The 16328-nt window shown below is 39.8% G+C and overlaps 1 protein-coding gene across 2 annotated transcripts in view; it reads right to left on the bottom strand.

Annotated features, from left to right (window-relative positions):
* UNC5D (unc-5 netrin receptor D) overlaps window positions 1–16328 on the bottom strand; it is a 600815-nt gene that overhangs the window by 98368 nt on the left and 486119 nt on the right. Inside the window, exons 5-7 of one of the 2 annotated variants that reach the window (XM_061177270.1) lie at window positions 15953–16133; window positions 14949–15116; window positions 13007–13171 (exon numbers count right to left, since the gene is read on the bottom strand). In XM_061177270.1, the coding sequence (XP_061033253.1) occupies window positions 13007–13171; window positions 14949–15116; window positions 15953–16133 (514 nt within the window). The remainder of the gene's footprint in view (window positions 1–13006; window positions 13172–14948; window positions 15117–15952; window positions 16134–16328) is intronic. The other variant, XM_061177271.1, reaches the window with a different exon arrangement.

Here is a 16328-nt window from a genome sequence, read left to right as displayed (position 1 = left end):
ATAGATCATATGCTTTGGAACCTTTTTCACCCCCCCCCCCAAAGATATGTCTTGAATTCAGTTTTATTTTAATTTACCCTCCACAGTCTTTGTAATCACAAATTATTTAGGAGCTGATTCTGAAGTGTGTGGCAGACTCAGTCTTCTCTGCCCATTCTCTCTGGCTAGTTCCTTGTTTGCTGGAATAATTCTCTAGCATCATTACGTAGGAATCTACCATGATTCCACAGCCTCCACGTCATGGCCAATTTCTCTATCTTGATGGTCTTCTATTAACTGGTCCCACCACACCAAATGTGACTCAGTTTCCGCTGCACCTCAATAAAAATCCATATTCTACTCCGATCAATCCATGAACTCTCAGTGCTTTTGCCCAAGCTGTTGCCTCTCCAAGGACACCCTCCCCCCTCCAAGCCTCCTATAGAAAAATGTCCTCTCTCCAATGCCTAGATCAATTTCTGATTCCTTCATGAAATCTTTGGTGATTACTACTCTGTTCAAAGAAATCTCTCCCTTCTCTAGACAGTTTATCTTACTTATACTCACTAAAATACCATGCAATTTTTTTCAAAATATATTACTTCGTAAGTGTTCATTTGATTGATTTTATACTTTTGTCATCACCACTAGTTATGGGTTCCTAACATGAAAATCATATTTAAACGATGAGCTCACAAATAATTGGCACTGCAACAGAGGACCATGGCAAGAAAAACAGTGGCGGGAGAAGTGAAATTAAAAGCTATTTGCTTGATTATTTACTGATTGGAAGGAAAAAAAGTTGAAGTTATTGATTATCAGTGTGTTTCATTTACTCATGCTTTCCCTCTCCCCCATAACCAGAAATAATTAAGAAGCAGTGTTACGCCCTCTGAATGCTCTCCAAAGCTGCAGGAAATCCCAGGATCTGGTGGATCTGCTTTGTATTAGCACTGGCAGATAATTAGATAAACACGAGGTCTGCTTTCATTGGCAACACCACCGTGATTGAACGTGTCAGGCAGACACTGAAGATGACAAGCAGGGATTCTATTCTGTTCTCCTGTGGATGGTGAGAGCTCACTAAGGCTGTAGGACATGCAGGAACACAACCACCAGCTCTTGTAAAAACCATGAAATTCTTCCGGCGATGGAAGACACAGCAAAATCACAAGAGCGTAAAACACAGCGCATCTCTCGTTTTTTACTCTTTTCAGTTGTTAATTTCTGCATTGTGTTTTTCTTTCAGGTTCTTTTTTTTTAAAAAAAGATCCTGCTCAGAAATGACTCTTCAGAGACCGTATTTACTCCCACGTTACTGAGTTAATTCAATTCTTGCTTCCTTTCCCCGCTTCCCAGCCTGTATAGACCATCATAAGATCTACTGCCCCTTTTAAAATTCACTCTGAGCAGAGTTCCCTGTGCTATACAGTAGGTTCTCATTGGCTACCCATTTTAAATACAGTGGTGTGTATATGTCAATCCCAAACTCCCAATTTATCCCTCCCCATGGGAAAAGAATTTGAAAAAGAATAGATACATGTATATGTATAACTGAATCACTTTGCTGTACACCTGAAACTATCACAACATTGTTAATCAACTCTACTCCAATATAAAATAAAAATTTTAAAAAAGCACTCTGAGCACATCCATCCATGCAGGACAAGTACAGAGAATCGGAGGTTTTGAGAGATTCCTCCCAGGGTTTTCCAGTTGGTTACGTCTGTTAGAGGAATCACTGGTTTCCTCAGAGATATCTGGGTAATTAGAGAAATTCCAGGACTGAATGGCAAAACCCCCCATCTGAATAAAAAGCCGTAAGATCTGAGATGTACATCAGTAAATGAAGATCAGCTCTATTAATATTTTCTACCAAAGAACTGTTCAAGATCCCATCATATTAATTAGGGGAAATCAGATGGGTACTACAAGAGACAGCTCATGGATATGACTTCTGATGACAAAGACCTTCCACAATTGCCCCTCAGCCAAATCACACAATTTGTGTGCATGAGATGATGTCGTCTTCCCTCTTCCTTCTTTCAAATTTGACGTCTCTTATAGGAATGTCTTTTGTATTTCCAAAACTCAGACGAATAAATATCCATAATGACCACACTCCCAAGGAGCATTTGCATATTTAATTTTTGAACTAAATCATTTCAACGTCTAGATTTCTTACCACCTTTGTCCATTCCCACTGATTCACTGTGGGTTAGTTTGTTTTTATGATGGATATACAGGGTACAGTATGCTTTGGGGTTACAGCAAAGATGTTTAAGCATCTGTCTGCAAAGACTTTCTTGTCGGCAATTGGCCTCAAAGTGATAAAATGCACTGTTTCCAATTCTGCTCCGAGGGAAGATGCATATTAAAATCCTTCTATCCTGTAAATTGTTTTGCTTTGATTCCCTCCCTTCCATCCACAACAGAAAAATATATGTATGTGTATACAGACATACACACTCACTCAAAACTAACCATAGATGTTCAGAGTCTATAATTCAAGCTTAAGGGAATAATCTATTGATAAACGTCATCATGATCACTTCCCTTACCTTAAGGCAGGAGTGATATTCAAATTGTTTAAAAATAGGTTAGAAGCATCCTGTCAGTGTAAGGACCAGCCCTGACATAGGGTCATGGTGACTTTCTGCTGTGTCCAGGGAGGTCCCTTTAGTTGCTGGGTCACAGGGAGGTCTGGGTAGGGAATGGATTGGGGGGGGGGTGGTGGTGAGGCTGGGGAGGGTGTTTGTTATGATGACTATTCACTGACTGCTACAGAAATACTTAGCAACTGATATACACAGGCCATCAGTCCTGTCTTACCAAAAAAAAAAAAAAAATGCTGAAAAAGAAACTGTGAATTGTGAATCTTTGACTTGTAGATTTATTCTAAGCTTCCTCAGGCCTCAGGCATGTAGAGTCTATATCTGTGTTTTTCATCTACTCTCAGTGCCTGGAACAGTAAGTGGAATATGGTAGGTACTCAATAAATATTTGTTGAACAGATGAGTGCTACTCAGCCTTGTATGTACTTTCAATCACAAGCATTACAAAGTCAGGGTCCCTAAATTTCCTAAATTCTGTATGAATTCCTAGGACATTGTAGCTTCTTAATGAAGGGAATGGAGCAGATGCTAGAGGCCTGCTTTGATGACTCAGTTCTTAGGGGTGGCTGGCAACCGGCTTTGCTGGGTAGGAGATGGGCTTACCTTTGTTTCAGATCTAAAATATGTCCCCCTATCACCCTGCATATTCATCATCCAAACGGTTAATTTTAGGTGTGACTGAACTAGAATATCTCCTCAAAGCTGGCTAAAAAACAAATATCTGACAGCACTGACATGCCAGGGGTATCATTAAATCTTATATGTATAGATGTATAAAATACATTTGCATGTATAAAATATGAAATTTATATACATACAGATATATATGCACCTGTATATGAAAGCTACATTTAAGATTTAAAATCATAATGATTTCAAGTTTTTATACTGAGATGAAGCTTAGAGATCACCCAGCACCCCGTCTCCTTCCCCCCACCGTTTGATAGTTATGGACAGAAGGCAAAGGGATGGCGAGAGATCTGTCAAGGTCACACGCTAGTAACAAAACAACTGAACTAAGACCTAGGACTCCTTACTCCCAGTTCAGAGCCCTTTTCCCTACCCCGTGATCTCTTTCTAAATGATCACGGCAATTTTCTATTCCACTGCACACTAACTTTGTCCTCTCCCAAATACATGTATGCAAGGCCAGGGCTCTTAGGAGGATGCTGACACTTCTCTGGAAAAAGGACAAGGCCAGGGTGAAGGATAATGCACGTTGGTGATGTTCACATCATCTTCATTTTCTGGATCACATGTCTCAATGCTCTTGAAGACACACACGTATTTAATTTGTAACGTTAAGGAGGAAAGATAGAATCAAAACAAAGATGTTTCCGCCGTCTCTATTAATTCACTTTGTTCAGCACACCCCAGAGGGCACTGAATTCTTTACAGGAGTAGATTACTCTGTTTTAAATCACTTCCCTGATTGGGTTCTTGCCATTTCTTTTATGGCTGGTCCACTCTATGATCTCAGACATTAAATCTTTCTCTAGTCCAGACTAATATTTCTTACCCAGGGTTTTGTTGAGTCCTGATTAAATATACTGCAGAGGTAGGATCTGGAAGACACAGAACTGCTGAAATGGGGAGAGTTTGTTTTATATGACAGAAAGCCTAAATTTTGGAAACTTCCTGACTCTGGATATCATTAGTTACTGACCAAATCTATTAGATATTTTTTAAAAATACAAAAGATATGGCAAAATCGCTAATTTGGGGATGTGGGAATGTCGAATGACGGAAGTGTTGACATGTAACAAATATCATTGATCTAGAAAAGCTGGCATCAGGAGGATAGCCCTGGGATCTGGAGATGTGTATGGTCTAGTAGTGCCTATGGTGGATTTTTCCCCCACCAGTGAGAAAGGATTTTTAAATGTGTGTCGACAAATTAGAATTTGCTTTATGAAAATTTATTTTCTAACACAATTGTTAGAACATGTGTATTTCATAACACGAGGGAAACGCTCAGTATAATGAAGAATGATTTTCTCACTTGGGGATCATCCAGGCTTCTCTCCTGGGCCTTCCCCTTGAGTTATTTTTAATTAGTTGTTACAATCATAGAATTTTAGGACTTGTTGGGACCTCAAAGATCACCTGGTCTGTCTCCTCCTCCTAACTAAATCCCCCCTGCAAAGGAAGACTGGAAAATCAAGAGCTGTTCTCTTAACTACTTATCAGACGTTTTTGGGAAAGGATATTGACACTCTGGTCTGACACCAAGTTGAAGAATCCTCATGAGTTGTTAGGGTCCTTATAAACCGTGTTCCTCCAACTAACGGTATGTCTCAAATTACCCCTCAGAACTGGTTCATACAAAGAACACAATTTGTGTCCCATAGATTTTAATGTGAAGCACATTTTATTTCATTAGACACTATATTAGTCAGATATATTAGGAAATGTTTTAACAAAATATCTAAAGTGTCACTTGTCAATTCTTCCACAGAACATGGAAAACACACTTTTTCTGCCACAGGAATCCCTTTACTAGAACACACACACACACATTATTATTATTATTATTTACACAAATGGAGTGCTTACTATAGATGTCAAATGCTTTGCATGGTTTAGGTCATTTCCTCCTCAAAAGGAACCCTTTGTAATAGGCACTATTATAACTTTTATTTTATAGAGGAATAAATTTAGGCTTAGAGAAATGAAGAAATTTGCTCATAGCATTGCAACCGAAATTCAAACTCAAGCAATCTGACCCCAGAGCCCAGATTCTTCAACCTGTTATCTATAGGATAAATGTTCAAGTCCTATAGGCTCAGCTCATTCACTTCTCTCAATTCTAGGTTCATGTCCATTTCTAATTTTTCAGAAAGAGAATAACATCTCAACTCAGAATCACAGAGGACCCTGGAAGGCCATTCAGCCTTTGCTCTCAATGCCAGCTCAACCCAGGCCCATCCTGGACCAGCCCTCATGGAAACTCAACCTCTGTACCTTCTCGCAATCCCCAGTTCAGAGCCAGTGCCTTCCCTGTGCTTCTTGGGGATGCCATCTACAAAATATTTCTCTTTTCTTTGTAATGAATTTGTATTCCCATCAACTATCTGGCCCTGTGGCTAAAACTTCCCGTCCTTAAGAAATGTTTTTAAGCTTTCTACTGGGTTTTCTGTCTCCAGTTTACACTGTCATGGGGATCTGTTCTTATTTGTCTATCTGGTTTTCTTGGGTTTTTTTTGTTTTGTTTTGTTTTGTTTTAGTCTTCTTCCTCTCTCTCTAATGTGATGTGTGTACCCTCTCTAAGTAATGTGATCTGGAGGTTATGTATCCTGTTCTCCAGCTGCCCAAATTTAATTTTAAAGTCCTTCCTATTTACAGGAGAGATGCTTTATTTCAATTCCTCTCATAAAATGAACAAAGTTAACAAGATGTGTCAGAGATAAACAATCTTCCAGACATGTTTCTGGAGTATGACAGCACTTCCTGTCCAATTCCACCAAAAGAATGTAAGCACAGTGTAAATGTTCATATGGAAATATGGTGGTGGTGGGTCAGGGGGAGTTGATAGGAATAGTAAAAAGAAGAAGAAACAAACAGAATAATTGCATTGATTTCTATTAGCTGAGACGGAAATTCTTATGTAGGTTACTCTGTCATGACTACGTACATGTGGCACACATCTGGGAAGAAATAAAGAGAAGATGATGACAGAGGGAAAATTTCCTGCATCACAAAAGGCATCTTAAGTCCTTGTTTCAGAGCTGGTTGAAAAGAAAGGCCACAGATTTTTTTTTTAATTGAAGTATAGTTGGTTTACAATGTTGTGTTAGTTTCAGGTATACAGCAAACTGATTCAGTTATATATATATATATATATATATATATTCTTTTTCAGATTCTTTTCCCTTATAGGTTATTACAAAATACTGAGTATAGTTCTCTGTGCTATTCAGTAAGTCCTTGTTATTTACCTATTTTATATACAGTAGTGTGTGTATGTTAATCCCAAACTCCTCATTTATCCCTCCCCCCCGCTTTCCTCTTTGGTAACCATAAGTTTATTTACTATGCCTGAGGCCATAGATTTTTAATGGTTTACTAAATACATATCAATCATCATGGGCCAATGGATGAAGGTCAGTTCTTACTTGGAAGGGGGATTATGCTCAAAAAGACAATCAGATGTCTTTATCTTCTTGTTAACAAGGCATAAATGTAGAAAAGTCCATAGACGGTGGATAACAAAGCAGAGACGTTGTATGGTAATTTGCTGTATATGGCTCATTCTTTTTCCTTTTTATGCTCAATTCCACTCAGGATGTGGCACTAGAGTTCAAATCCTCTTATCACAAGGCACAAAAGTAAAAGTTTTAGCCTTGTAGAATTTTTAAAAAATGCTTTCACTAAGACACATGAGTATTGAGCTATCTCTATTTTCTTTTTTAATTAAGCACAACGGAAACTTCTGTTATGAGCCACTTCACTCTGTCTCGTTAAAGCGTGTTATTCACTGGTCTTCTTATTGGGTCTCATAACGGGAAAGTATTATTGGGGCATAGGAGAGAGATTGTGGCTAAGTTGCAAATGACACCACATATGTCCCAATCTACATTCTTATCACTCCTGTGGGTCTGCAATATTATATCCACATTTTTTATGCAGTATACATAAAGGCAACTCTGAATTAATCAATTGTTTGTTATGCAGAAAGGCAGCTATTGGGTATTTCTAGGGAAAATCTTTATGGAAAAAGGAATACCTACTATGTACTACAAATGGAATGGAAATGGGTTTTTAACATTAAAACTACTTGGGAGAATTAACAAGCAGTAGGAAACTTCATGACAACTTAATGCATTGTGCTAGCATGTTATCTTGCTGATGCCATTTTTATTTCTTTGCTATACAGAATTTTACTGTGCTATAATTAACCAATTATGTAGTGCAGAAGGCCCTGAAATATGACCTTATCCAACAAAAAGTTTTTAGAAGAGTCCAATATGATTCCTGACTCTTTGCCCAAAGAAAGGACATGACGGTTTTCGTTTTGGTAAAGGGACATCCATCTGTTATAATCTTATATATGAAACAGACATTCTGTAAACCACTAGCAAAAAGTAAGAGTTGTTTCAGATGCACTTAGCTAACTCTGGAGTGAAAATTCTCTTATTCAGTGCCCTGAGAAATACAGGGAAGGGACCCAGGTAATTACTGTAATGGATAACAATGAGGCTTAGAATGATTCAAGAGAAAATGCTTACCAAGGCAACCTGTACTCTGATGTGATTACAGGTTCACCTTTTCAGGTGCTTCCTTTAGGTCACTTAAGTAGATAGTTCAACAGACAATGTGGTTAGATTATAAGATGTAGCTTGGGGATGTTTATTTGAACCTGCTATTGTATAGACATCTTTATCCTTGATGAGGTTTCCAAACTGTCACCTCCAACTTTTCTTATCAGTGTACTCAGGAGAAATGAAAACAAAGCACCTTGTAACTGATCTTTCCATTTTTGAACTGTCAATGTTGAAATGGCCTATCTCACATCCTGACAAGAAGGACGGATTAGCTATCAGGTAGCTCAGCCTTGAAGATTTCCTCTCTCTTTCGGGTCCCTGTGGCATTTCTCTGGCTTCATTCTCACTGCACATCTGGGCACTAATCCCCTCTGAAGCAGATTCACTCAATCCTCTGAAGCCAAAGCCCTTAGTTTTCCATCTGCTGGAATAAAAAGGAGAGGGAGCAGGCTCCCCTTACTTCTCAGGCTCAAACTAAACACCCCACTATTTTCACCCTTCTGTTCCTGCCAATGAGGAGTGTACATGTCATTTACATGGACACTTCTGTGATCCTCCGGCACAGAAGCAGCTAAGTTCAGCAAGTAGAAAGGACGGTGGTCAGAAAACTACCTGATTTTGATGTTAAAGCTTAGAAAACATGGATCCACAAGTTCTTGTCTCTCGACGGTCATCCCATGTAATTATCTTCCTCGAAAAGAATTGTTCTGGCATAAAGGCACTGGATGTTTAGTTTATGCTTGTAATTTGGAACCTCGGACTCACTGCTATTGGTACCAACTGCCTAATCTTACACTCCCCGGTCTTGGGGCATTTATTTCCTTGTTGAGGGCATTTAGGTGTGCCCATCTGTGATAGCATAACAATAAGGTCCTGTGCTCCAGTCACAACTGACCTAGCAACAATCATACCCCAATATTAAAGTGATCACTCAGAGCTGGCAGCTCCATCTCTAGGAGAAATGCAGCCCTCAGGGACAACAAAAGGAATCCAGATGCTTTGTTGAGAGCTAAATAAAATCAAAGAATTGTAGGTCATCCAACAGCCAAGCAATGTCATTGTGTAACTGCCAAGAGAAGTTGGGAATTGAGGACTTGCTTTAGGGTCGTATCTGGCATAAAGGGAAAAAAATTTAAAAGAAGGAAATCCCCAAATTGGAACATGACCTGGATCTTTCACGAAGCGACTGCTCCATAAAGCTGTTGCCAAATGCTATTTTAATCAAACCAAGCCTTCACTGGATCTCTATCCTGAGAGCACAGCTAAGTTTCACCAAGAGCACTCTGGCGAAGTACCAGCTAGAAGCATAGAGTGATGTTGGCATCATCTAACTAGAGTGCTGTTCATTGATTCCTGCAGAGATAGTAAAATGCTATTCATTTTTGTTGACATAGGTAGCCACTCTCTGTCTAAAAGGGCAGAATATATCCCGGTGTTGGGCTCTTAGAAACATACCCCTTTCCCACTGATGTATAAATACATCTCATTCACCTCTATGATTTCACAGGCTTCACTCTTTTTCCATCACAAAGCTTAGTCATTGTAGCCATCAAGAGTCTCTGATCATGTCTGACAGATATCTTAATATGCATATTACAGAGGCAAAGAATGCTAGAAAAACCCATGCTTAAGTAGGAAAGGGAATAGGGGAATGAATAGATTGAACAGAAAGGAAAGGCTTACACAGCATTTTAAACTCATGAGGGGATTTAACAGAGCTCTCAACCTTCAGTGCTGAACATATTCTAAACCTCACTGTTTCCCGATCCGTTTTATTTCCACTATTGGAAAATGTAAACAGAATATCCACTAAACTGCACATGTGAGACTAAAACCACACATGGCCAATGTCCATAGGAGGGTTTCATTCAGTAATTAAAGCAATTGCCTGAACCTCGGCTTGACTGGCTCCAAGGAAAGAACTATGCTTTGGAACTTCACACGTACATACGCGTTTGTGATGGTTAATTTTATGTGCCAACCCAACTGGGCCATGAGGTGCCCAAATATTTGGCCAGACATTACTCTGTGAGGGTGTTTTCAGATGAGACTAACATTGAAATTGACAGGCTGAGAAAAGCAGATTGCCCTCCATAATGTGGGTGGGTCACATCTAATCAGCTGAAGTCCTGATCCTCCCCAAGTAAGAGAGACTTCTCCTGCCTGAAAGCTTCTGAACTGGGCCATTGGCTCCTCCTGGTTCTATAGCAGCCTGCCAGCCTTTGGACTTGACCTGGAACATTGGTTCTGCAGATTCTGGACTTGCCAGCCTCTATAATAACATGAACCAATTTCTCATAATAAATCTCTTTACATATGTAATGCATGCATGTACGTATGTTTATAGCCTGTATCTTATATACGTATCCTATTGGTCTGTTTCTCTGGAGAACCCTGATGAATACAATATCTCAGATTTTAAAATTGGGATCTAGACTGGTCACTATCCTCTTAGTGCTGGTAATTCCTTTTAGCCCTAAACATAACTCTTACTCAACTAAAAAATAACTATATATTGCAATACAAGTGCAAATGAATAATATTCACATATTTGATAACAATTCTTTCTCACATTAGGAGCTAACCACTGTCTGTCTTCAATCAGTAACTCTAAGACTAAGTCTCAGTCAACCAAGGTTGAAGCTTGACATTCATAGAATTTTCCCCAAGCCCAAGTTCAATTGGTGGTTGTTAGGAAAGGTTATTACTATGGTTATCTAAAATCCAACCAGTACTTTCTTATTTCTAATATTTCAAAAGTGTCTAATGATCATCTAAACTATAATCAGTAGCCACATAGTTATACTGTCAACAGCTTTTTAGAAGATATATGAGATTAGAGTCCTAACTACTGTCCTAAACAATGGAAAATATGTTAAAAAACGTTAAAAATAGTCATACGTTAAAGGTATATTTCAGATAAATCTGTTGGTAGTCAAGGGTGGCCAGAGACATATTTCCTTAAACTTCTTGCTAATGAGTTTGTGTTGCTTCCTTACATTTGAAAAGACTGGAAAAGACACTTCATCAAACAACATAGATGAATGACCAATAAACAAATGAAAATTTGCTCAATATCGTTAGCCATTATGGAAATGCAAATTAAAATCACAAATCTACTTACTCATTAGAATGACTTACTTTAAAAAGACCAATACCAAGTGTTGGCAAAGATGTGGAACAATTAGCACAGTTACATCTTAGTGGTAAAAATTTAAATGATTACAGCTACTGTGGAAAGTTTCTTATAAAGTTAAATATCTAATTATGATATGACCCATCAATCCCACTTCTAGGTATTTACCCAGAAGAAACGAAAATACATGTCCACACAAAGATCTGTACACAAGGGTTCATAGCAGCTTTGTTCATGGTAGCCCCCAAATGGTAACAACCCTATGTCCGTCAGCTCATGAAAGGATAAACAAATTGTGGTAGATCCATAAAATGGAGTACTACTTAAGAATAAGAAAGAACTAATTACTGATAGAGGTAACAGCATGGAGGAACGTCAAAAGCATTATGTCAAGTGAAAGAAAGTAGAAGGTGGTTGGGGTAGGAGGAAAGGACTGACTGCAAAAGAGCATGAGGTGACAAAGTAGAAGGTGGTTGGGGTAGGAGGAAAGGACTGACTGCAAAAGAGCATGAGGTGACTTTTGGGATTAATGGAAATGTTCTCTGTCTTATTTGTGATGGTGTATACAACCGTACATGTCTGTCAAAATTCATCCAACTGCACAATTAAAATGGGTGGACTGTATCATATGTAAATTAGACATCAATAAAGCTGATTAAAAAAAAAATGTTTCCTTACATTTAGGAAGGGGACGGAATGTATTTATTAGAGAGCAGGCCCTTTCATCACTGAGACTGGTGGGTAAGTTCCCTTTAATTACAGACCCTTGTACTGTATCTGACACACGCAGGCTACTCAGTACTAGTACCAGCAAATAAAGGAACTATGGGGCTATGAGAAAGTGCTTCTTTCCATGTTTCAATGTATTAACCATTTAGACTTATTTTGAAAATACAACTGTTCGTAGAGGCTTGCTTTCAAGCATAGCTAGTCATATTGATACAGAAAAATAAATGCAACTTAGATGTTTCCTTCATACCATAATCTTCCCAAATAAAAAGTGACATATATTCCTGAAAAGATGACAAACTATTGAACTACACTGGGGTTTTTTTGCTGGATATTTTCCAAGAAGTCAACCTGGTTCTAGAGAATAGGTATGCCCTGAATCTCCTGTTTTTGAAGGATCTAAGAAAAATCAATACACCTTAGCACATCTGAGTGGGCAAGGAGAGAAGGAATTGATATTTACTGAGCACCTATTCTGTTCCATGAAATATTCAAATACATTCTTTTATCACTGAGCCTTGACAATAACCAAGAATAGGTACTTTTTTGGTACTTACAGTCAGAGAAGTTAAGCAGCTAAATGACTTGCCCAAGATCACAAAGCTAGTAAAGAACAGCACCAAATTAAAACCAATCTCTATGTGGCTCTATTTGACCCTCCCATACTTTCATACCCAGGCAGACAGTCACTTGAAGATGGTTGTAATGTAACCTCAGGAATAAAGCAAAGGCTTGGGAGTTCTGAAATGAGCATTCTATTTCCTGCCCTGCCAGACCAAGTTGATACAAAACCCACCCACCTCCTCAGTGCCATATTTTCCCCCCATTTGTAAGGTGACAGTCACAACACGTCCCTTTGTCCCAGAACCATGGTCTCTGAGGATCATGAAACACTTTATAGTGCTGTAAAATTCCTGGAAGAAATACAAGCATATGGTGATCCATATCAGAATTTCACCAAACCTAAAAATGCTGGCCCCTAAAAGAAAAGACTTGCTAAGCTCAAAAGTCTAACTCATTTTCTTTCATCATGTCTCTTCAAATCATATCCGGTTACGTCCATCATAAATATACACATTTGTGGAACTGACAGTGATAACGATGTTTAAAACGACCCCATCTCTACTAAACATCTCTTTGTCTACTTTTCGACACTTTTCACCCATTTTCTCTTTGCTCTGGGAGATTTTGTTTCCTGTGAACTTATTTCACCAAATTAACGGTCATGGCATTTCTTTTCCTATGCTGGACAGACACAGAAGATGTGCAACAGAAAGTGTTACCTAGGATGCAGAGACCATCTGTGCAGTTCTCGGATTCCTGGCTTAGGCCTTCGCAGAATTTGCCCCCGTTTCTTGGGGCCGGGGCTGTGCACTCTCGGATCCGCAGATGCTCGCACTCTGGGCTGCAGACTGACCACTCACCCCACACCTCCCAGCTCCCGTCCACTTCAAAGGGAAACAGAGGGAACCATCGTTAGAATGAATCTGGCAGCCGTCGGGAGACTCACCCCAGGGCCGCTGTTGTTCTTAGAGCTGGATTTTAAACCGTCACCACCACCACAAAAACAAAATAATATATGTGTTTATCTTCTCTCCGTGGCTTCTTTCCTAAAGAGACAGGCTAACAAAAGCAGTGGCGTAATTCCCTTGCTATTTCAGGATGAGACCAATTTACTGAATTCGGGCAAATATTTGAATTACCCGTGCCCTTGGGTTAGCTAATGATGTTATTATCCATTCTTTCCCCATCTTTCATGCCCAAATGCATCTTAGACGGAGAGATACACTATGTGCAGGAACCACTGGTAATCACCGCTTCCTTGTGGGTTGATAGTTTAGAACAGAGAGTACAATAAATGCTCTTCAAGTCCTAAAAGCCCCTCAATAATAAAAAGTTAAACCCATATATACTGACAGTATTAAACTAAAACAGGTCAGCCAAACCCCAAGATGCCAAGACTTACACAAATAGAATTTCTTGGGTCGTGCATTGCTGCTGTATGTAGAAACGAACAAACTGAATCTAATTCCCCTAAAAAAACCACCCTAGAGATTATGGCAGCTGGTAGAGACAAGTGTCCCACTATCTCCCAGGAACAGGCCAACCACGCTTATGTGGGTTACTGAAGACATTGCCATTTTTAATCTAGAGCAGCTAGTCAAGAGTAGGGTAAAATGCAAATACTGAACTTGAAGCAAAATGTCTGAGTCCTTATCTTGGTTCTGTCAACTTCTTGGTGGAGCAACCCTAAGCAAACACTTAGCCTGACTTCACTACTTCTGTCAACTGGGGGTCATAAAAACCACAACACAGAACTAAACGACATTACATGTACACATGTATCTTGCACAGTACCTGGCACATAGTAAGCACTCAATAAACGTATATTGGATACAAATTCAAAACAAAGCTCCAAGCATATGCTGCTGGTGAGAGCCTGGCCTTAGCATGGAGTGGAACTAGACTCGCAATTTTAAAGACACGAGTCTCTGGTCCAGTGTCCTTGGAGCTAATGTTTGATCATGCATGTGAGACCCAGGATCAATTCATTTCTCAGTGGGAGGATATGCTTTCCATTCAGAAAGTCATCTTCCATCTCAGCTACTCCTCATTGTATAAATTGGGTGAGAGCCAGTAAGATGAGTAAAAGAACTCATAAAAGCCATATTTGGTAAATGAAGCCTCTCTCTATTCAGAAAGGAAGGCAAGCAGAGCCCAAATTCGAAATGGAAACTGCTGTGATACAATCTCTGCCAATTATATTGCCAATAAATACAAAGGTAAAACTGATGAGGTTAGTTGATTGGTGACTGATGGTAAAAGGTCAAGGATTTGGTGCCTGTTTTGTGCTCATAGACAACTCACTTAATCCCTATTATACAGATGAATGCTACAAAATGGGAGAACCCAAGGAGAGAAGGGGATGGCTTAGCCCAATCAAACACTGGTAGTATAAAAATACGTCAAAACGTATTTTGGCTTATTGATGGTGAGAGTCTAGGGTCATCTGAGTATTAAGAAAAAAATTATGCCCCCAAACAGAGGTATTTCACCCATGTTCTTGCTATTACAATGAGTTCCACATTAGCACTTTGGACAAAGGCTCCACTCGAAGAACTTGGAAGATGGTAACTTTGGAAAGGAAGGTTCTACGGAAAGCTTCACACCAGCTCAATAATGTTGGTGGATCCGAAGGGAAAAGGGAATCTACATATATCTCACCAGGACAAAGAGAAGTGCAGGTTATTTTCTGCACTGACATTCCCTCACAAAAGGCTCCACCATTGAGAGGAGCTGGGTTGGTGCAGGTCCGGGACCGTTTCTGCCATCCTCTACCACAGCGAACATTGCAGGCTGACCACGCTGTCCAGGAAGACCAGCCTCCATTCACTGAGAGAGAAAAACGGGGAGGGGAGAAAAAAAAGGAAAGAGGCATGTACTGATTGCCTACTATGTGGAAGCCACTTACCAGGTGTTGTGAGTTGAGTACCAAGAGACTGGCGGGGACCCTCACCGGCTGCCCCATCGTGAGGCAACAGTGGGGCTGATCTAGTCTCCACCCCTCAGTCTACTCTTCTGATAGGAGGGATGCAGAGAATCTGCATCGCAAGGAAATGATGAACCATTGGAAGAACTCATCAACCTATCTCTAAAGCACTTGAAAATCCAGAGTATAAGAAGAAAATCTCAGCATTTGAATTTCTATTAACTTTAAGTGCTTCAAAAATAAATCCCAGGGCTCTTCTATTGTGGAAGGGAGTGCCTTTACTTCAGTAGCTGGGAATTTCATTTATACAATACCTGAGATATTCAGCAAATAGTCACGTTTGTTTTTGGTGGATTTCATATGCCAGGAGAGGAGGTGCCGACAGCAGGTCTGGGGAAGACGGGGTGTGGATGTTGGGTTTGGGAAGAGTGGGAAGAAGTTGCCCACCTCATTTCGTTTCAAATATAAACACAATGGAAGAAAACAAACAACTTTTTAGATTATTTTGAAAAGAGATCGAAAATGTCACTGACTATCTCCAGAAGTCCAATTCTGGATGAAAGGGAAACAGGCATCTGCCTTCACCTGTCAAAGGGGCGAGGCAGGAGAGAACGCCATAATGGATAACCCCCAAAGTCCTTTCCGTTCTAAACACTGAAAGCTTTAATGAAATGCACCTCCCTCTACCTCTCTGCTTTCCATCCTCTCTCTCCATTCCTGGCCTTCAGGCTGGTCTTACCATAAACCACCACTGTGGCTGACAGGCTCCTCCTCTTGGCTACGATGTTGGCCGCCATGCATGTATAATTTCCGGAGTCCGAGAGCCGCGCCTGCCGGATGATGAGGTTGTGGTCTGCCCTGGTGTCAATGTTCTCATCTTGTTCAGAGTCAATGGGCTCCTCGTTTTTCAGCCATTCCACCTATCAGAAGACAGCAATGTTTATAAGTCATTAAAAAAAAAAAAAGAACTTTCCTGGAGTTGGAAGATGAGACGTTAGGGCATATGGGAGAGCGCTGTACCTAACATACAGAGTAACAACGATTTTTAAAAATCTTTGTCCATATCCCATCCTTTTTGGTATACTCAGGACATGAACACTCAAGCTCATATACTG

The sequence above is a fragment of the Eubalaena glacialis genome, chromosome 20 (genome assembly GCF_028564815.1).
Source record: "Eubalaena glacialis isolate mEubGla1 chromosome 20, mEubGla1.1.hap2.+ XY, whole genome shotgun sequence".
NCBI classification, from domain to species: Eukaryota; Metazoa; Chordata; class Mammalia; order Artiodactyla; family Balaenidae; genus Eubalaena; species Eubalaena glacialis.
The sequence above is the reverse complement of the archived record's forward strand: the minus strand, read 5'-3'. Positions and strand labels throughout refer to the sequence as shown.